This window comes from Oncorhynchus masou, chromosome 2, assembly GCF_036934945.1.
Source record: "Oncorhynchus masou masou isolate Uvic2021 chromosome 2, UVic_Omas_1.1, whole genome shotgun sequence".
NCBI lineage: Eukaryota > Metazoa > Chordata > Actinopteri > Salmoniformes > Salmonidae > Oncorhynchus > Oncorhynchus masou.
In genome coordinates, this window is record NC_088213.1 from 2539902 (window position 1) to 2558936 (window position 19035).

Below are 19035 nucleotides of genomic sequence, written 5' to 3' on the forward strand. Positions count from 1 at the left end.
TCTGGGACCAGACTAGAACTAGGAGGAAGCAGCATTATAATACCTGACCTGGGACCAGACTAGAACTAGGAGGAAGCAGCATTCTAATACCTGACCTGGGACCAGACTAGAACTAGGAGGAAGCAGCATTCTAATACCTGACCTGGGACCAGACTAGAACTAGGAGGAAGCAGCATTCTAATACCTGACCTGGGACCAGACTAGAACTAGGAGGAAGCAGCATTCTAATACCTGACCTGGGACCAGACTAGAACTAGGAGGAAGCAGCATTCTAATACCTGACCTGGGACCAGACTAGAACAAGGAGGAAGCAGCATTATAATACCTGACCTGGGACCAGACTAGAACTAGGAGGAAGCAGCGTTCTAATACCTGACCTGGGACCAGACTAGAACTAGGAGGAAGCAGCATTCTAATACCTGACCTGGGACCAGACTAGAACTAGGAGGAAGCAGCATTCTAATACCTGATCTGGGACCAGACTAGAACTAGGAGGAAGCAGCATTCTAATACCTGACCTGGGACCATCATTCTAATACCTGACCTGGGACCAGACTAGAACTAGGAGGAAGCAGCATTCTAATACCTGACCTGGGACCAGACTAGAACTAGGAGGAAGCAGCATTCTAATACCTGATCTGGGACCAGACTAGAACTAGGAGGAAGCAGCATTATAATACCTGATCTGGGACCAGACTAGAACTAGGAGGAAGCAGCATTCTAATACCTGACCTGGGACCAGACTAGAACTAGGAGGAAGCAGCATTCTAATACCTGACCTGGGACCAGACTAGAACTAGGAGGAAGCAGCATTATAATACCTGACCTGGGACCAGACTAGAACTAGGAGGAAGCAGCATTATTATACCTGACCAGACTAGAACTAGGAGGAAGCAGCATTCTAATACCTGGGACCAGACTAGAACTAGGAGGAAGCAGCATTCTAATACCTGACCTGGGACCAGACTAGAACTAGGAGGAAGCAGCATTCTAATACCTGACCTGGGACCAGACTAGAACTAGGAGGAAGCAGCATTCTAATACCTGACCTGGGACCAGACTAGAACTAGGAGGAAGCAGCGTTCTAATACCTGACCTGGGACCAGACTAGAACTAGGAGGAAGACCAGCTAGAACTAGGAGGAAGCAGCATTATAAAACCTGACATGGGACCAGACTAGAACTAGGAGGAAGCAGCATTATTATACCTGACCTGGGACCAGACTAGAACTAGGAGGAAGCAGCATTATAATACCTGACCTGGGACCAGACTAGAACTAGGAGGAAGCAGCATTCTAATACCTGACCTGGGACCAGACTAGAACTAGGAGGAAGCAGCATTATAATACCTGACCTGGGACCAGACTAGAACTAGGAGGAAGCAGCGTTCTAATACCTGACCTGGGACCAGACTAGAACTAGGAGGAAGCAGCATTCTAATACCTGACCTGGGACCAGGCTAGAACTAGGAGGAAGCAGCATTCTAATACCTGATCTGGGACCAGACTAGAACTAGGAGGAAGCAGCATTATAATACTAGGAGGAAGCAGCATTATAATACCTGACCTGGGACCAGACTAGAACTAGGAGGAAGCAGCATTCTAATACCTGACCTGGGACCAGACTAGAACTAGGAGGAAGCAGCATTCTAATACCTGACCTGGGACCAGACTAGAACTAGGAGGAAGCAGCATTCTAATACCTGACCTGGGACCAGACTAGAACTAGGAGGAAGCAGCATTCTAATACCTGACCTGGGACCAGACTAGAACTAGGAGGAAGCAGCATTCTAATACCTGACCTGGGACCAGACTAGAACAAGGAGGAAGCAGCATTATAATACCTGACCTGGGACCAGACTAGAACTAGGAGGAAGCAGCGTTCTAATACCTGACCTGGGACCAGACTAGAACTAGGAGGAAGCAGCATTCTAATACCTGACCTGGGACCAGACTAGAACTAGGAGGAAGCAGCATTCTAATACCTGATCTGGGACCAGACTAGAACTAGGAGGAAGCAGCATTCTAATACCTGACCTGGGACCAGACTAGAACTAGGAGGAAGCAGCATTCTAATACCTGACCTGGGACCAGACTAGAACTAGGAGGAAGCAGCATTCTAATACCTGATCTGGGACCAGACTAGAACTAGGAGGAAGCAGCATTATAATACCTGACCTGGGACAAGACTAGAACTAGGAGGAAGCAGCATTCTAATACCTGACCTGGGACCAGACTAGAACTAGGAGGAAGCAGCGTTCTAATACCTGACCTGGGACCAGACTAGAACTAGGAGGAAGCAGCATTATAATACCTGACCTGGGACCAGACTAGAAGTAGGAGGAAGCAGCATTATTATACCTGACCTGGCACCAGACTAGAACTAGGAGGAAGCAGCATTCTAATACCTGACCTGGGACCAGACTAGAACTAGGAGGAAGCAGCATTCTAATACCTGACCTGGGACCAGACTAGAACTAGGAGGAAGCAGCATTCTAATACCTGACCTGGGACCAGACTAGAACTAGGAGGAAGCAGCATTCTACTACCTGACCTGGGACCAGACTAGAACTAGGAGGAAGCAGCATTATTATACCTGACCTGGGACCAGACTAGAACTAGGAGGAAGCAGCATTCTAATACCTGATCTGGGACCAGACTAGAACTAGGAGGAAGCAGCATTCTAATACCTGACCTGGGACCAGACTAGAACTAGGAGGAAGCAGCATTCTAATACCTGACCTGGGACCAGACTAGAACTAGGAGGAAGCAGCATTCTAATACCTGACCTGGGACCAGACTAGAACTAGGAGGAAGCAGCATTCTAATACCTGACCTGGGACCAGACTAGAACTAGGAGGAAGCAGCATTCTAATACCTGACCTGGGACCAGACTAGAACTAGGAGGAAGCAGCATTCTAATACCTGACCTGGGACCAGACTAGAACTAGGAGGAAGCAGCATTCTAATACCTGACCTGGGACCAGACTAGAACTAGGGGAAGCAGCATTCTAATACCTGACCTGGGACCAGACTAGAACTAGGAGGAAGCAGCATTCTAATACCTGACCTGGGACCAGACTAGAACTAGGAGGAAGCAGCATTCTAATACCTGACCTGGGACCAGACTAGAACTAGGAGGAAGCAGCATTCTAATACCTGACCTGGGACCAGACTAGAACTAGGAGGAAGCAGCATTATAATACCTGACCTGGGACCAGACTAGAACTAGGAGGAAGCAGCATTATAATACCTGACCTGGGACCAGACTAGAACTAGGAGGAAGCAGCATTCTAATACCTGACCTGGGACCAGACTAGAACTAGGAGGAAGCAGCATTCTAATACCTGACCTGGGACCAGACTAGAACTAGGAGGAAGCAGCATTCTAATACCTGACCTGGGACCAGACTAGAACTAGGAGGAAGCAGCATTCTAATACCTGACCTGGGACCAGACTAGAACTAGGAGGAAGCAGCATTCTAATACCTGACCTGGGACCAGACTAGAACTAGGAGGAAGCAGCATTCTAATACCTGACCTGGGACCAGACTAGAACTAGGAGGAAGCAGCATTCTAATACCTGACCTGGGACCAGACTAGAACTAGGAGGAAGCAGCATTCTAATACCTGACCTGGGACCAGACTAGAACTAGGAGGAAGCAGCATTCTAATACCTGACCTGGGACCAGACTAGAACTAGGAGGAAGCAGCATTCTAATACCTGATCTGGGACCAGACTAGAACTAGGAGGAAGCAGCATTATAATACCTGATCTGGGACCAGACTAGAACTAGGAGGAAGCAGCATTCTAATACCTGACCTGGGACCAGACTAGAACTAGGAGGAAGCAGCATTATAATACCTGATCTGGGACCAGACTAGAACTAGGAGGAAGCAGCATTATAATACCTGACCTGGGACCAGACTACAACTAGGAGGAAGCAGCATTCTAATACCTGACCTGGGACCAGACTAGAACTAGGAGGAAGCAGCATTATAATACCTGATCTGGGACCAGACTAGAACTAGGAGGAAGCAGCATTATTATACCTGACCTGGGACCAGACTAGAACTAGGAGGAAGCAGCATTCTAATACCTGACCTGGGACCAGACTAGAACTAGGAGGAAGCAGCATTCTAATACCTGACCTGGGACCAGACTAGAACTAGGAGGAAGCAGCATTCTAATACCTGACCTGGGACCAGACTAGAACTAGGAGGAAGCAGCATTCTAATACCTGACCTGGGACCAGACTAGAACTAGGAGGAAGCAGCATTATAATACCTGACCTGGGACCAGACTAGAACTAGGAGGAAGCAGCATTCTAATACCTGACCTGGGACCAGACTAGAACTAGGAGGAAGCAGCATTCTAATACCTGACCTGGGACCAGACTAGAACTAGGAGGAAGCAGCATTATAATACCTGACCTGGGACCAGACTAGAACTAGGAGGAAGCAGCATTCTAATACCTGATCTGGGACCAGACTAGAACTAGGAGGAAGCAGCATTATAATACCTGACCTGGGACCAGACTAGAACTAGGAGGAAGCAGCGTTCTAATACCTGACCTGGGACCAGACTAGAACTAGGAGGAAGCAGCATTATTATACCTGACCTGGGACCAGACTAGAACTAGGAGGAAGCAGCATTCTAATACCTGACCTGGGACCAGACTAGAACTAGGAGGAAGCAGCATTCTAATACCTGACCTGGGACCAGACTAGAACTAGGAGGAAGCAGCATTCTAATACCTGACCTGGGACCAGACTAGAACTAGGAGGAAGCAGCATTCTAATACCTGACCTGGGACCAGACTAGAACTAGGAGGAAGCAGCATTCTAATACCTGACCTGGGACCAGACTAGAACTAGGAGGAAGCAGCATTATAATACCTGACCTGGGACCAGACTAGAACTAGGAGGAAGCAGCATTATAATACCTGACCTGGGACCAGACTAGAACTAGGAGGAAGCAGCATTCTAATACCTGACCTGGGACCAGACTAGAACTAGGAGGAAGCAGCATTATAATACCTGACCTGGGACCAGACTAGAACTAGGAGGAAGCAGCGTTCTAATACCTGACCTGGGACCAGACTAGAACTAGGAGGAAGCAGCATTCTAATACCTGACCTGGGACCAGACTAGAACTAGGAGGAAGCAGCATTATAATACCTGACCTGGGACCAGACTAGAACTAGGAGGAAGCAGCATTCTAATACCTGACCTGGGACCAGACTAGAACTAGGAGGAAGCAGCATTCTAATACCTGACCTGGGACCAGACTAGAACTAGGAGGAAGCAGCATTATAATACCTGACCTGGGACCAGACTAGAACTAGGAGGAAGCAGCATTCTAATACCTGATCTGGGACCAGACTAGAACTAGGAGGAAGCAGCATTATAATACCTGACCTGGGACCAGACTAGAACTAGGAGGAAGCAGCGTTCTAATACCTGACCTGGGACCAGACTAGAACTAGGAGGAAGCAGCATTATTATACCTGACCTGGGACCAGACTAGAACTAGGAGGAAGCAGCATTCTAATACCTGACCTGGGACCAGACTAGAACTAGGAGGAAGCAGCATTCTAATACCTGACCTGGGACCAGACTAGAACTAGGAGGAAGCAGCATTCTAATACCTGACCTGGGACCAGACTAGAACTAGGAGGAAGCAGCGTTCTAATACCTGACCTGGGACCAGACTAGAACTAGGAGGAAGCAGCATTCTAATACCTGACCTGGGACCAGACTAGAACTAGGAGGAAGCAGCATTATAATACCTGACCTGGGACCAGACTAGAACTAGGAGGAAGCAGCATTATAATACCTGACCTGGGACCAGACTAGAACTAGGAGGAAGCAGCATTCTAATACCTGACCTGGGACCAGACTAGAACTAGGAGGAAGCAGCATTATAATACCTGACCTGGGACCAGACTAGAACTAGGAGGAAGCAGCGTTCTAATACCTGACCTGGGACCAGACTAGAACTAGGAGGAAGCAGCATTATATAATACCTCACCAGAATATTACACTATTATAATACCATCCACACTATTCCAGTAGTGCCGGTGGCTTCCCATGCCTTGTTGTGTCCCAAATAGCAGCCTACTCCCTATATAGGGCAATACGTCTGTAAAGTTAGGGCACTACAGTGCATTCAGAAAGTATTCAGACCCCTTCACTTTTTACACATTGATACGTTACAGCCTTATTCTAAAAATTATTAACCCCCCCCCCCCCCCGTCAAACTATACACAATACCCCCTAATGACATCACAATACCCCATAATGACATCACAATACCCCATAATGACATCACAATACCCCATAATGACATCACAATACCCCATAAAGCCAAAATACATTTAGAAAGTTTAGCTAATTTACGAAAAAATAAACATCACATTTAAGTATTCAGACCCTTTACTCAGTACTTTGTTGAAGCACCTTTGGCAGCGATTACAGCCTCCAGTCTTCTTGGGTGTGACGCTACAAGCTTGGCACACCTGTATTTGGAGAGTTTCTCCTATTCTTCTCTGCAGATCCTCTCAACCTCTGTCAGGTTGGATGGGGAGCGTCGCTGCACAGCTATTTTCAGGTCTCCCCAAAGATGTTAGATCGGATTCAAATATTATACCTTTATTTCATCAAGGAACACAGACCGAGAACAAGGTCTCTTTGACAGCTGAGCCCTGCGTATACATGTTTACACATATAGATTAGGTACAATGAGTCCGGGCTCTGGCTGGGCCACTCAAGCACATTGAGATTTGGCCCAAAGCCGCTCCTGCGTTGTCTTGGCTTTGCGCTTAGCGTCGTTGTCCTGTTGGAAGGTGAACCTTTGACCCTGTCTGAGGTCCTGAACGTTCTGGAGCAGGTTATCAAGGATCTCTCTGTACTTTGCTCCGTTCATCTTTCCCTCCATCCTGACTAGTCTTCCAGTTCTTGCTGCTGAAAAACATCCCCACAGCATGATGCTGCCACCACCATGCTTCACCGTAGGGATGGTATTGGCCAGGTGATGAGCAATGCCTGGTTTCCTCCAGATGTGACACTTGGCATTCAGTCCAAAGGGTTCAATCTTGGTTTCATCAGACCAGAGAATCTTGTTTCTCATGGTCTAAGAGTCGTTTAGGTGCCTTTTAGCAAATTCAAAGTGGGCTGTCATGGGCATTTTACTGAGGAGTGGCTTCCGTCTGGCCACTCTACCATAAAGGCCTGATTGGTGGAGTGCAGCAGAGATGGTTATCCTTCTGGAAGGTTCTCCCATCTCCATAGAGGAACTCTGGAGCTCTGTCAAAGTGAGCATCCGGTTATTGGTCACCTCCCTGACCAAGGCCCTTCTCCCCCGATTGCTCAGTTTGGCCGGGTGGCCAGCTCTAGGAAGAGTCTTGGTGGTTCCAAACTTCTTCCATTTTAGAATGATGGAGGCCACTGTGTTCTTGAGGACCGCCAATGCTGCAGAAATGTTTTGGTACCCTTCCCCAGATCTGTGCCTCGACACAATCCTGTCTCGGAGCTCTACGGACAATTCCTTCGACCTCATGGATTGGTTTTTGCTCTGACATGAACTGTCAACTGTGGGACCTTATATAGACAGGTGTGTGTCTTTCCAAATCATGTCCAATCAATTGAATTTACCACAGGTGGACTCCAATCAAGTTGTAGAATCTCAAGGATGATCAATGGAAACAGGATGCACCTGAGATCAATTTCGAGTCTCACAGCAAAGGGCTGGTACAAGACTGGTACATATAGGACTGGTACATATAGGGCTGGTACCCGACCGGTGCATATAGGGCTGGTACATATAGGACTGGTACATATAGGGCTGGTACATATAGGGCTGGTACATATAGGGCTGGTACATATAGGGCTGGTACCAGACTGGTACATATAGGGCTGGTACATATAGGACTGGTGCATATAGGGCTGGTACCAGACGGGTACATATAGGGCTGGTACATATAGGACTGGTACATATAGGGCTGGTACATATAGGGCTGGTACATATAGGGCTGGAACATATAGGGCTGGAACATATAGGGCTGGAACGTATAGGGCTGGTACGTATAGGGCTGGTACGTATAGGGCTGGTACGTATAGGGCTGGAACATATAGGGCTGGAACATATAGGGCTGGTACATATAGGGCTGGAACATATAGGGCTGGAACATATAGGGCTGGTACATATAGGGCTGGTACATATAGGGCTGGTATGTATAGGGCTGGTACATATAGGGCTGGTACATATAGGACTGGTACCAGACTGATGCATATAGGGCTGGTACATATAGGGCTGGTACCAGACTGATGCATATAGGGCTGGTACATATAGGGCTGGTACCAGACTGATGCATATAGGGCTGGTACATATAGGGCTGGTACCAGACTGATGCATATAGGGTTGGTACATATAGGACTGGTACCAGACTGGTGCATATAGGGCTGGTACATATAGGGCTGGTGCATATAGGGCTGGTACGTATAGGGCAGGTACATATAGGGCTGGTGCATATAGGGCAGGTGCATATAGGGCAGGTACCAGACTGGTGCATACAGGGCTGGTACATACAGGGCTGGTACATACAGGGCTGGTACATATAGGGCAGGTGCATACAGGGCTGGTACATACAGGGCTGGTACATACAGGGCTGGTACATACAGGGCTGGTACCAGACGGGTACATACGGGGCTGGTACATACGGGGCTGGTACATACGGGGCTGGTACATACGGGGCTGGTACATACGGGGCTGGTACATACAGGCTACCTGCAGCGTATCGTGTTTACAGATCCCACCCTTTCCTTGGGTATTAACTCCACTTAGACTAAACTTTCCTTGGGTATTAAACTCCACTTAGACTAAACTTTCCTTGGGTATTAACTCCACCCACTTAGACTAAACTTTCCTTGGGTATTAACTCCACCCACTTAGACTAAACTTTCCTTGGGTATTAACTCCACCCACTTAGACTAAAAACTTTCCTTGGGTATTAACTCCACCCACTTAGACTAAACTTTCCTTGGGTATTAACTCCACCCACTTAGACTAAACTTTCCTTGGGTATTAAACTCCACCCACTTAGACTAAACTTTCCTTGGGTATTAACTCCACTTAGACTAAACTTTCCTTGGGTATTAACTCCACTTAGACTAAACTTTCCTTGGGTATTAACTCCACTTAGACTAAACTTTCCTTGGGTATTAACTCCACTTAGACTAAACTTTCCTTGGGTATTAACTCCACTTAGACTAAACTTTCCTTGGGTATTAACTCCACTTAGACTAAACTGACATCCAGGGAGGAAGAGGGGGGGGCAGAGGGTATCAAAACACCGACTGTAACAGGAAACACTTGCCCATAATATACGAACAAAGTAAAACGAAGAACAGAGAAACAAAAAAAAACGGTCAAGTTATTATTATGTTGAGATAATAACAACACAATTAACCCCCCAAAAAAACAAACTATAAGGAACAGAGAGAAAAAAAACTTTGTTGTTTCGTCCTACAACGCTGAAATAACTGTTAGACTCATTTATCTGATACAAGACAGGCTTTGACATTATGGACATTTCCACGCTATCTCTCTAACAGCCCGGGAAGTATCTGTTTACATCTCAAATGGCACCCTATTCCCTACATAGTGCACTATTGTTGACCAAGAGACCTTAGGGTAGAGGACTATATAGGCAATAGGGTGCCATTTGGGATCTGGCGGGACTCACCCCGGGGCACGGGAGTGATTAGGCAGATTTGTAAAGGAATGTTTTTAAAAGGAGACAAGTAGTCTCTAGTTTTTAATCATGCACCGAGGAGAAATACAGGGGTGTGAGGGGTTGGAAGACGGTTAACACAGATGGGTTGGAAGACGGTTAACACAGATGGGTTGGAAGACGGTTAACACAGATGGGTTGGAAGGGGGGTTAACACACAGAGGGGTTGGAAGGGGGGTTAACACACAGAGGGGTTGGAAGGGGTTAACACAGACAGGGGTTGGAAGGGGGTTAACACACAGAGGGTTGGAAGGGGGGTTAACACACAGAGGGGTTGGAAGGGGGGTTAACACAGAGAGGGGTTGGAAGGGGGATTAACACACAGAGGGGTTGGAAGGTGGGATAAAACACAAAGGGGTTGGAAGGGGGTTAACACACAGAGGGGTTGGAAGGGGGTTAACACACAGAGGGGTTGGAAGGGGGTTAACACAGAGAGGGGTTGGAAGGGGGGTTAACACACAGAGGGGTTGGAAGGGGGGTTAACACAGAGAGGGGTTGGAAGGGGGTAGGGTTAACACAGAGAGGGGTTGGAAGGGGGTTGGGGTTAACACAGATGGGTTGGAAGGGGGTTAACACACAGAGGGGTTGGAAGGGGGTTAACACAGAGGGGTTGGAAGGGGGGTTAACACACAGAGGGGTTGGAAGGGGGGTTAACACAGAGGGGTTGGAAGGGGGGTTAACACACAGAGGGGTTGGAAGGGGGTTGGGGTTAACACACAGAGGGGTTGGAAAGGGGATTAACACACAGAGGGGTTGGAAGGGGGTTAACACAGACAGGGGTTGGAAGGGGGTTAACACAGACAGGGGTTGGAAGGGGGTTAACACACAGAGGGGTTGGAAGGGGGTTAACACAGAGAGGGGTTGAAAGGGGGGTTAACACACACAGGGGTTGGAAGGGGGGTTAACACAGAGGGGTTAACACACAGAGGGGTTGGAAGTGGGGTTAACACACAGAGGGGTTGGAAGGGGGGTTAACACAGAGGGGTTGGAAGGGGGTTAACACAGAGGGGTTAACACACAGAGGGGTTGGAAGGGGGTTAACACAGAGAGGGGTTGGAAGGGGGTTAACACAGAGAGGGGTTGGAAGGGGGTTAACACAGAGAGGGGTTGGAAGGGGGTTAACACAGAGGGGGTTGGAAGGGGGTTAACACACAGAGGGGTTGGAAGGGGGTTAACACACAGAGGGGTTGGAAGGGGTTAACACACAGAGGGGTTGGAAGGGGGTCAACACAGAGAGGGGTTAGAAGGGGGGTCAACACACAGAGGGGTTGGAAGGGGGGTTAACACACAGAGGGGTTGGAAGTGGGGTTAACACACAGAGGGGTTGGAAGGGGGGTTAACACACAGAGGGGTTGGAAGGGGGTTAACACACAGAGGGGTTGGAAGGGGGTTAACACAGAGAGGGGTTGGAAGGGGGGTTAACACAGAGAGGGGTTGGAAGGGGTTAACACAAAGAGGGGTTGGAAGGGGGTTAACACAGAGAGGGGTTGGAAGGGGGTTAACACAGAGAGGGGTTGGAAGGGGGTTAACACAGAGAGGGGTTGGAAGGTGGGTTAACACACAGAGGGGTTGGAAGGGGGTTAACACAGAGAGGGGTTGGAAGGGGGTTAACACACAGAGGGGTTGGAAGGGGGTTAACACACAGAGGGGTTGGAAGGGGGTTAACACACAGAGGGGTTAACACACAGAGGGGTTGGAAGTAGGGTTAACACAGAGGGGTTGGAAGTGGGGTTAACACACAGAGGGTTGGAAGGGGGTTAACACACAGAGGGGTTGGAAGGGGGTTAACACACAGAGGGGTTGGAAGGGGGTTAACACACAGAGGGGTTGGAAGGGGGTTAACACACAGAGGGGTTGGAAGGGGGGTTAACACACAGAGGGGTTGGAAGGGGGTTAACACACAGAGGGGTTGGAAGGGGGTTAACACACAGAGGGGTTGGAAGGGGTTAACACACAGAGGGGTTGGAAGGGGGTTAACACACAGAGGGGTTGGAAGGGGGGTTAACACACAGATGGGTTGGAAGGGGGTTAACACACAGATGGGTTGGAAGGGGGGTTAACACACAGATGGGTTGGAAGGGGTTAACACAGACAGGGGTTGGAAGGGGTTGGGGTTAACACAGAGAGGGGTTGGAAGGGGGTTAACACAGAGAGGGGTTGGAAGGGGGTTAACACAGAGAGGGGTTGGAAGGGGGTTAACACAGAGAGGGGTTGGAAGGGGGTTAAAACAGAGAGGGGTTGAAAGGGGGGTTAACACACAGGGGGTTGGAAGGGGGTTAACACACAGAGGGGTTGGAAGGGGTTAACACACAGAGGGGTTGGAAGGGGGGTTAACACACAGAGGGGTTGGAAGGGGGTTAACACACAGAGGGGTTGGAAGGGGGTTAACACAGAGAGGGGTTGGAAGGGGTTAACACACAGAGGGGTTGGAAGGGGGGTTAACACACAGAGGGGTTGGAAGGGGTTAACACACAGATGGGTTGGAAGGGGGTTAACACACCGATGGGTTGGAAGGGGTTAACACAGACAGGGGTTGGAAGGGGGTTGGGGTTAACACAGAGAGGGGTTGGAAGGGGGGTTAACACAGAGAGGGGTTGGAAGGGGGGTTAACAGAGAGGGGTTGGAAGGGGGGTTAACACAGAGAGGGGTTGGAAGGGGGTTAACACAGAGAGGGGTTGGAAGGGGGGTTAACACAGAGAGGGGTTGGAAGGGGGTTAACACAGAGAGGGGTTGGAAGGGGGTAGGGTTAACACAGAGAGGGGTTGGAAGGGGGTTGGGGTTAACACAGAGAGGGGTTGGAAGGGGGGTTAACACAGAGAGGGGTTGGAAGGGGGGTTAACACAGAGAGGGGTTGGAAGGGGGGTTAACACAGAGAGGGGTTGAAAGGGGGGTTAACACACAGAGGGGTTGAAAGGGGGGTTAACACAGAGGGGTTAACACACAGAGGGGTTGGAAGTGGGGTTAACACACAGAGGGGTTGGAAGTGGGGTTAACACACAGAGGGGTTGGAAGTGGGGTTAACACAGAGAGGGGTTGGAAGGGGGTTAACACACAGAGGGGTTGAAAGGGGGTTAACACACAGATGGGTTGGAAGGGGGTTAACACACAGATGGGTTGGAAGGGGGTTAACACAGACAGGGGTTGGAAGGGGGTTAACACAGACAGGGGTTGGAAGGGGGTTAACACAGAGAGGGGTTGGAAGGGGGTTAACACAGAGAGGGGTTGGAAGGGGGTTAACACAGAGAGGGGTTGGAAGGGGGGTTAACACAGAGAGGGGTTGGAAGGGGGTTAACACAGAGAGGGGTTGGAAGGGGGGTTAAAACAGAGAGGGGTTGAAAGGGGGGTTAACACACAGGGGGTTGGAAGGGGGGTTAACACACAGAGGGGTTGAAAGGGGGGTTAACACACAGAGGGGTTGAAAGGGGGGTTAACACAGAGGGGTTAACACACAGAGGGGTTGGAAGTGGGGTTAACACACAGAGGGGTTGGAAGTGGGGTTAACACACAGAGGGGTTGGAAGTGGGGTTAACACACAGAGGGGTTGGAAGGGGGGTTAACACACAGAGGGGTTGGAAGGGGGTTAACACAGAGAGGGGTTGGAAGGGGGTAGGGTTAACACAGAGAGGGGTTGGAAGGGGGTTGGGGTTAACACACAGAGGGGTTGGAAAGGGGTTAACACACAGAGGGGTTGGAAGGGGGTTAACACAGACAGGGGTTGGAAGGGGGGTTAACACAGACAGGGGTTGGAAGGGGGGTTAACACACAGAGGGGTTGGAAGGGGGTTAACACAGAGAGGGGTTGGAAGGGGGGTTAACACAGAGAGGGGTTGAAAGGGGGTTAACACACACAGGGGTTGGAAGGGGGTTAACACAGAGGGGTTAACACACAGAGGGGTTGGAAGTGGGGTTAACACACAGAGGGGTTGGAAGGGGGGTTAACACAGAGGGGTTGGAAGGGGGGTTAACACAGAGGGGTTGGAAGGGGGGTTAACACAGAGGGGTTAACACACAGAGGGGTTGGAAGGGGGGTTAACACAGAGAGGGGTTGGAAGGGGGGTTAACACAGAGAGGGGTTGGAAGGGGGGTTAACACAGAGAGGGGTTGGAAGGGGGGTTAACACAGAGAGGGGTTGGAAGGGGTTAACACAGAGGGGTTGGAAGGGGGTTAACACACAGAGGGGTTGGAAGGGGGTTAACACACAGAGGGGTTGGAAGGGGGTCAACACAGAGAGGGGTTAGAAGGGGGTCAACACACAGAGGGGTTGGAAGGGGGTTAACACACAGAGGGGTTGGAAGTGGGGTTAACACACAGAGGGGTTGGAAGGGGGTTAACACACAGAGGGGTTGGAAGGGGGTTAACACACAGAGGGGTTGGAAGGGGGTTAACACAGAGAGGGGTTGGAAGGGGGTTAACACAGAGAGGGGTTGGAAGGGGGTTAACACAAAGAGGGGTTGGAAGGGGGTTAACACAGAGAGGGGTTGGAAGGGGGGTTAACACAGAGAGGGGTTGGAAGGGGGGTTAACACACAGAGGGGTTGGAAGGTGGGTTAACACACAGAGGGGTTGGAAGGGGGGTTAACACAGAGAGGGGTTGGAAGGGGGGTTAACACACAGAGGGGTTGGAAGGGGGGTTAACACACAGAGGGGTTGGAAGGGGGGTTAACACACAGAGGGGTTAACACACAGAGGGGTTGGAAGTAGGGTTAACACAGAGGGGTTGGAAGTGGGGTTAACACACAGAGGGTTGGAAGGGGGGTTAACACACAGAGGGGTTGGAAGGGGGGTTAACACACAGAGGGGTTGGAAGGGGGTTAACACACAGAGGGGTTGGAAGGGGGTTAACACACAGAGGGGTTGGAAGGGGGGTTAACACACAGAGGGGTTGGAAGGGGGGTTAACACACAGAGGGGTTGGAAGGGGGTTGGGCATAACACAGAGAGGGGTTGGAATGGGGGTTAACACACTGAGGGGTTGGAAGGGGGGTTAACACACAGATGGGTTGGAAGGGGGTTAACACACAGATGGGTTGGAAGGGGGTTAACACAGACAGGGGTTGGAAGGGGGTTAACACAGACAGGGGTTGGAAGGGGGTTGGGGTTAACACAGAGAGGGGTTGGAAGGGGGGTTAACACAGAGAGGGGTTGGAAGGGGGTTAACACAGAGAGGGGTTGGAAGGGGGTTAACACAGAGAGGGGTTGGAAGGGGGGTTAACACAGAGAGGGGTTGGAAGGGGTTAACACAGAGAGGGGTTGGAAGGGGTAGGGTTAACACAGAGAGGGGTTGGAAGGGGTTGGGGTTAACACAGAGAGGGGTTGGAAGGGGGTTAACACAGAGAGGGGTTGGAAGGGGGTTAACACAGAGAGGGGTTGGAAGGGGGTTAACACAGAGAGGGGTTGAAAGGGGGTTAACACACAGAGGGGTTGAAAGGGGGTTAACACAGAGGGGTTAACACACAGAGGGGTTGGAAGTGGGGTTAACACACAGAGGGGTTGGAAGTGGGGTTAACACACAGAGGGGTTGGAAGTGGGGTTAACACAGAGAGGGGTTGGAAGGGGGGTTAACACACAGAGGGGTTGAAAGGGGGTTAACACACAGATGGGTTGGAAGGGGGGTTAACACACAGATGGGTTGGAAGGGGGTTAACACACAGATGGGTTGGAAGGGGGTTAACACAGACAGGGGTTGGAAGGGGTTGGGGTTAACACAGAGAGGGGTTGGAAGGGGGTTAACACAGAGAGGGGTTGGAAGGGGGGTTAACACAGAGAGGGGTTGGAAGGGGGTTAACACAGAGAGGGGTTGGAAGGGGGTTAACACAGAGAGGGGTTGGAAGGGGGTTAAAACAGAGAGGGGTTGAAAGGGGGTTAACACAGACAGGGGTTGGAAGGGGTTGGGGTTAACACAGAGAGGGGTTGGAAGGGGGTTAACACAGAGAGGGGTTGGAAGGGGGTTAACACAGAGAGGGGTTGGAAGGGGGTTAACACAGAGAGGGGTTGGAAGGGGTTAACACAGAGAGGGGTTGGAAGGGGGTTAACACAGAGAGGGGTTGGAAGGGGGTAGGGTTAACACAGAGAGGGGTTGGAAGGGGTTGGGGTTAACACAGAGAGGGGTTGGAAGGGGGTTAACACAGAGAGGGGTTGGAAGGGGGTTAACACAGAGAGGGGTTGGAAGGGGGTTAACACAGAGAGGGGTTGAAAGGGGGTTAACACACAGAGGGGTTGAAAGGGGGTTAACACAGAGGGGTTAACACACAGAGGGGTTGGAAGTGGGGTTAACACACAGAGGGGTTGGAAGTGGGGTTAACACACAGAGGGGTTGGAAGTGGGGTTAACACACAGAGGGGTTGGAAGGGGGGTTAACACACAGAGGGGTTGAAAGGGGGGTTAACACACAGATGGGTTGGAAGGGGGGTTAACACACAGATGGGTTGGAAGGGGGGTTAACACACAGATGGGTTGGAAGGGGGGTTAACACAGACAGGGGTTGGAAGGGGGTTGGGGTTAACACAGAGAGGGGTTGGAAGGGGGGTTAACACAGAGAGGGGTTGGAAGGGGGTTAACACAGAGAGGGGTTGGAAGGGGGGTTAACACAGAGAGGGGTTGGAAGGGGGGTTAACACAGAGAGGGGTTGGAAGGGGGGTTAAAACAGAGAGGGGTTGAAAGGGGGTATAACACACAGGGGGTTGGAAGGGGGTTAACACACAGAGGGGTTGAAAGGGGGTTAACACACAGAGGGGTTGAAAGGGGGTTAACACAGAGGGGTTAACACACAGAGGGTTTGGATGTGGGGTTAACACACAGCGGGGTTGGAAGTGGGGTTAACACACAGAGGGGTTGGAAGTGGGGTTAACACACAGAGGGGTTGGAAGGGGTTAACACACAGAGGGGTTGGAAGGGGGTTAACACAGAGAGGGGTTGGAAGGGGTAGGGTTAACACAGAGAGGGGTTGGAAGGGGTTGGGGTTAACACACAGAGGGGTTGGAAAGGGGTTAACACACAGAGGGGTTGGAAGGGGTTAACACAGAGAGGGGTTGGAAGGGGTAGGGTTAACACAGAGAGGGGTTGGAAGGGGTTGGGGTTAACACAGAGAGGGGTTGGAAGGGGGTTAACACAGAGAGGGGTTGGAAGGGGGTTAACACAGAGAGGGGTTGGAAGGGGGTTAACACAGAGAGGGGTTGAAAGGGGGTTAACACACAGAGGGGTTGAAAGGGGGTTAACACAGAGGGGTTAACACACAGAGGGGTTGGAAGTGGGGTTAACACACAGAGGGGTTGGAAGTGGGGTTAACACACAGAGGGGTTGGAAGTGGGGTTAACACACAGAGGGGTTGGAAGGGGGGTTAACACACAGAGGGGTTGGAAGGGGGGTTAACACAGAGGGGTTGGAAGGGGGGTTAACACACAGAGGGGTTGGAAGGGGGGTTAACACACAGAGGGGTTGGAAGGGGTTAACACACAGAGGGGTTGGAAGGGGTTAACACACAGAGGGGTTGGAAGGGGGTTAACACACACAGAGGGGTTGGAAGGGGGTTAACACACAGAGGGGTTGGAAGGGGTTAACACACAGAGGGGTTGGAAGGGGTTAACACACAGAGGGGTTGGAAGGGGTTAACACACAGAGGGGTTGGAAGGGGGTTAACACACAGAGGGGTTGGAAGGGGTTAACACACAGAGGGGTTGGAAGGGGGTTAACACACAGAGGGGTTGGAAGGGGTTAACACAGAGGGGTTGGAAGGGGGTTAACACACAGAGGGGTTGGAAGGGGGGTTAACACGGAGAGGGGTTGGAAGGGGGTTAACACACAGAGGGGTTGGAAGGGGGTTAACACACAGAGGGGTTGGAAGGGGGTTAACACAGAGGGGTTGGAAGGGGGTTAACACAGAGGGGTTAAATCAACAGTTGCATTTTAGCTAAATATGTTTTAAGGTTTACTCAACAGCCTTCAGCAAACTAGAGAATGAAACCGTCCTTGATAAACTATCTATTCACCTGCATGTTCAAGTTTAGATAACTTATAAAGGCTACATTCTTTTTGAAATATGCAACAACTGGACTGTCAATAAAGTACTGGTAGGCTCCTTTTGACAAGGAAACCCCGTGTTGTGGATGACATGACCATGGACGTCAGCCAGTCAATCACCATGGGGGATCACACCTGTGTCGGTCGGCTGCTGGTGGCTTCAGCATATTTTCCGAACGCATCAAGTTATTTGAGCTATTTTAGAAGGACGATAAGGCGGTCCAATTTAAAACTGACCTTCAGCGGTGCCTCCAGGAGTTTGTGAACCCCGGCTATCTGCTCAATCAAGGCGATGTTTTCGTCCAGATCATAGGGCGGCGGTCTCCGTGGCTCCGGGAAGTTGGTACAGACGAAAGGGTCCGAGTCCTCCAAATACTGCACTCGGCAGGTTATAATGGCCATGGCTTTTCCTCAGCCGGCTGGGGATAACGTTTCTCTGCTGTCAGTCGCGGTGTAGAGCCGTGTCCCTGCGGATATATTCCCCTTGTCCTAAACTTCCATTTTAAAATAAAGAAGGAAAAAACGCGGCGACTTGTTCTTCCCCGCTTGACGCTCCTCTCAGTGTTAAAAGGAAACTGTTGCTGTACAGAACACACCAGCGGACAACCCCTTGCCGTGACCGTGTGACGTCAGGTATCAGGAAGCGGAGTGTGAGGGGTTGGAACTGCTGCTGGAAGTTGAAAAGTAGTGACTCATGAGATGGAAATAGACAGAGCTACAGCTGGCACAGCAGTTAAACTGAGACGATTCAAACTGCTAGTTCGGCGGAAAACATAAACTCACTAAACACTTGGGAGAAAAAAAATGGTGGGCGAAGTCTAATATCAACTGAGGAATCGATTATTGACAGTCTAATTAGGTAGGCTAATGTTTTTGCTCATTTGTTAATTGACACCCGCCAATTAAGACGGTTAACGTTAGATCCGTTCCCAAGTATTTAGGATAAACATTGACAATGATGGAGCGCCCTCTGCTGGATTGACTGTGAAGTGGACATTTAATCTGCCCTGGAGGCATTTACATTTAATCTGCCCTGGAGGCCTTTACATTAAATCTGCCCTGGAGGCCATAACATTTAATCTGCCTGGATGCCTTTACATTTAATCTGCCCTGGAGACCTTTACATTTAATCTGCCCCGGAGGCCTTTACATTTAATCTGCCCCGGAGACCTTTACATTTAATCTGCCCTGGAGACCTTTACATTTAATCTGCCCTGGAGGCCTTTACATT

At 50.3% G+C, this 19035-nt stretch overlaps 1 protein-coding gene across 1 annotated transcript in view; it reads right to left on the bottom strand.

Annotated features, from left to right (window-relative positions):
* Window positions 1-18412, bottom strand: part of LOC135554425 (FH1/FH2 domain-containing protein 1-like) — a 261547-nt gene extending 243135 nt beyond the window's left edge. Inside the window, 1 exon segment of the mRNA XM_064986740.1 lies at window positions 18042-18412. Coding sequence (XP_064842812.1) covers window positions 18042-18206 — 165 coding nt within the window. The 5' untranslated portion in view covers window positions 18207-18412.
* Between the last annotated feature and the right edge of the window lie 623 nt (window positions 18413-19035).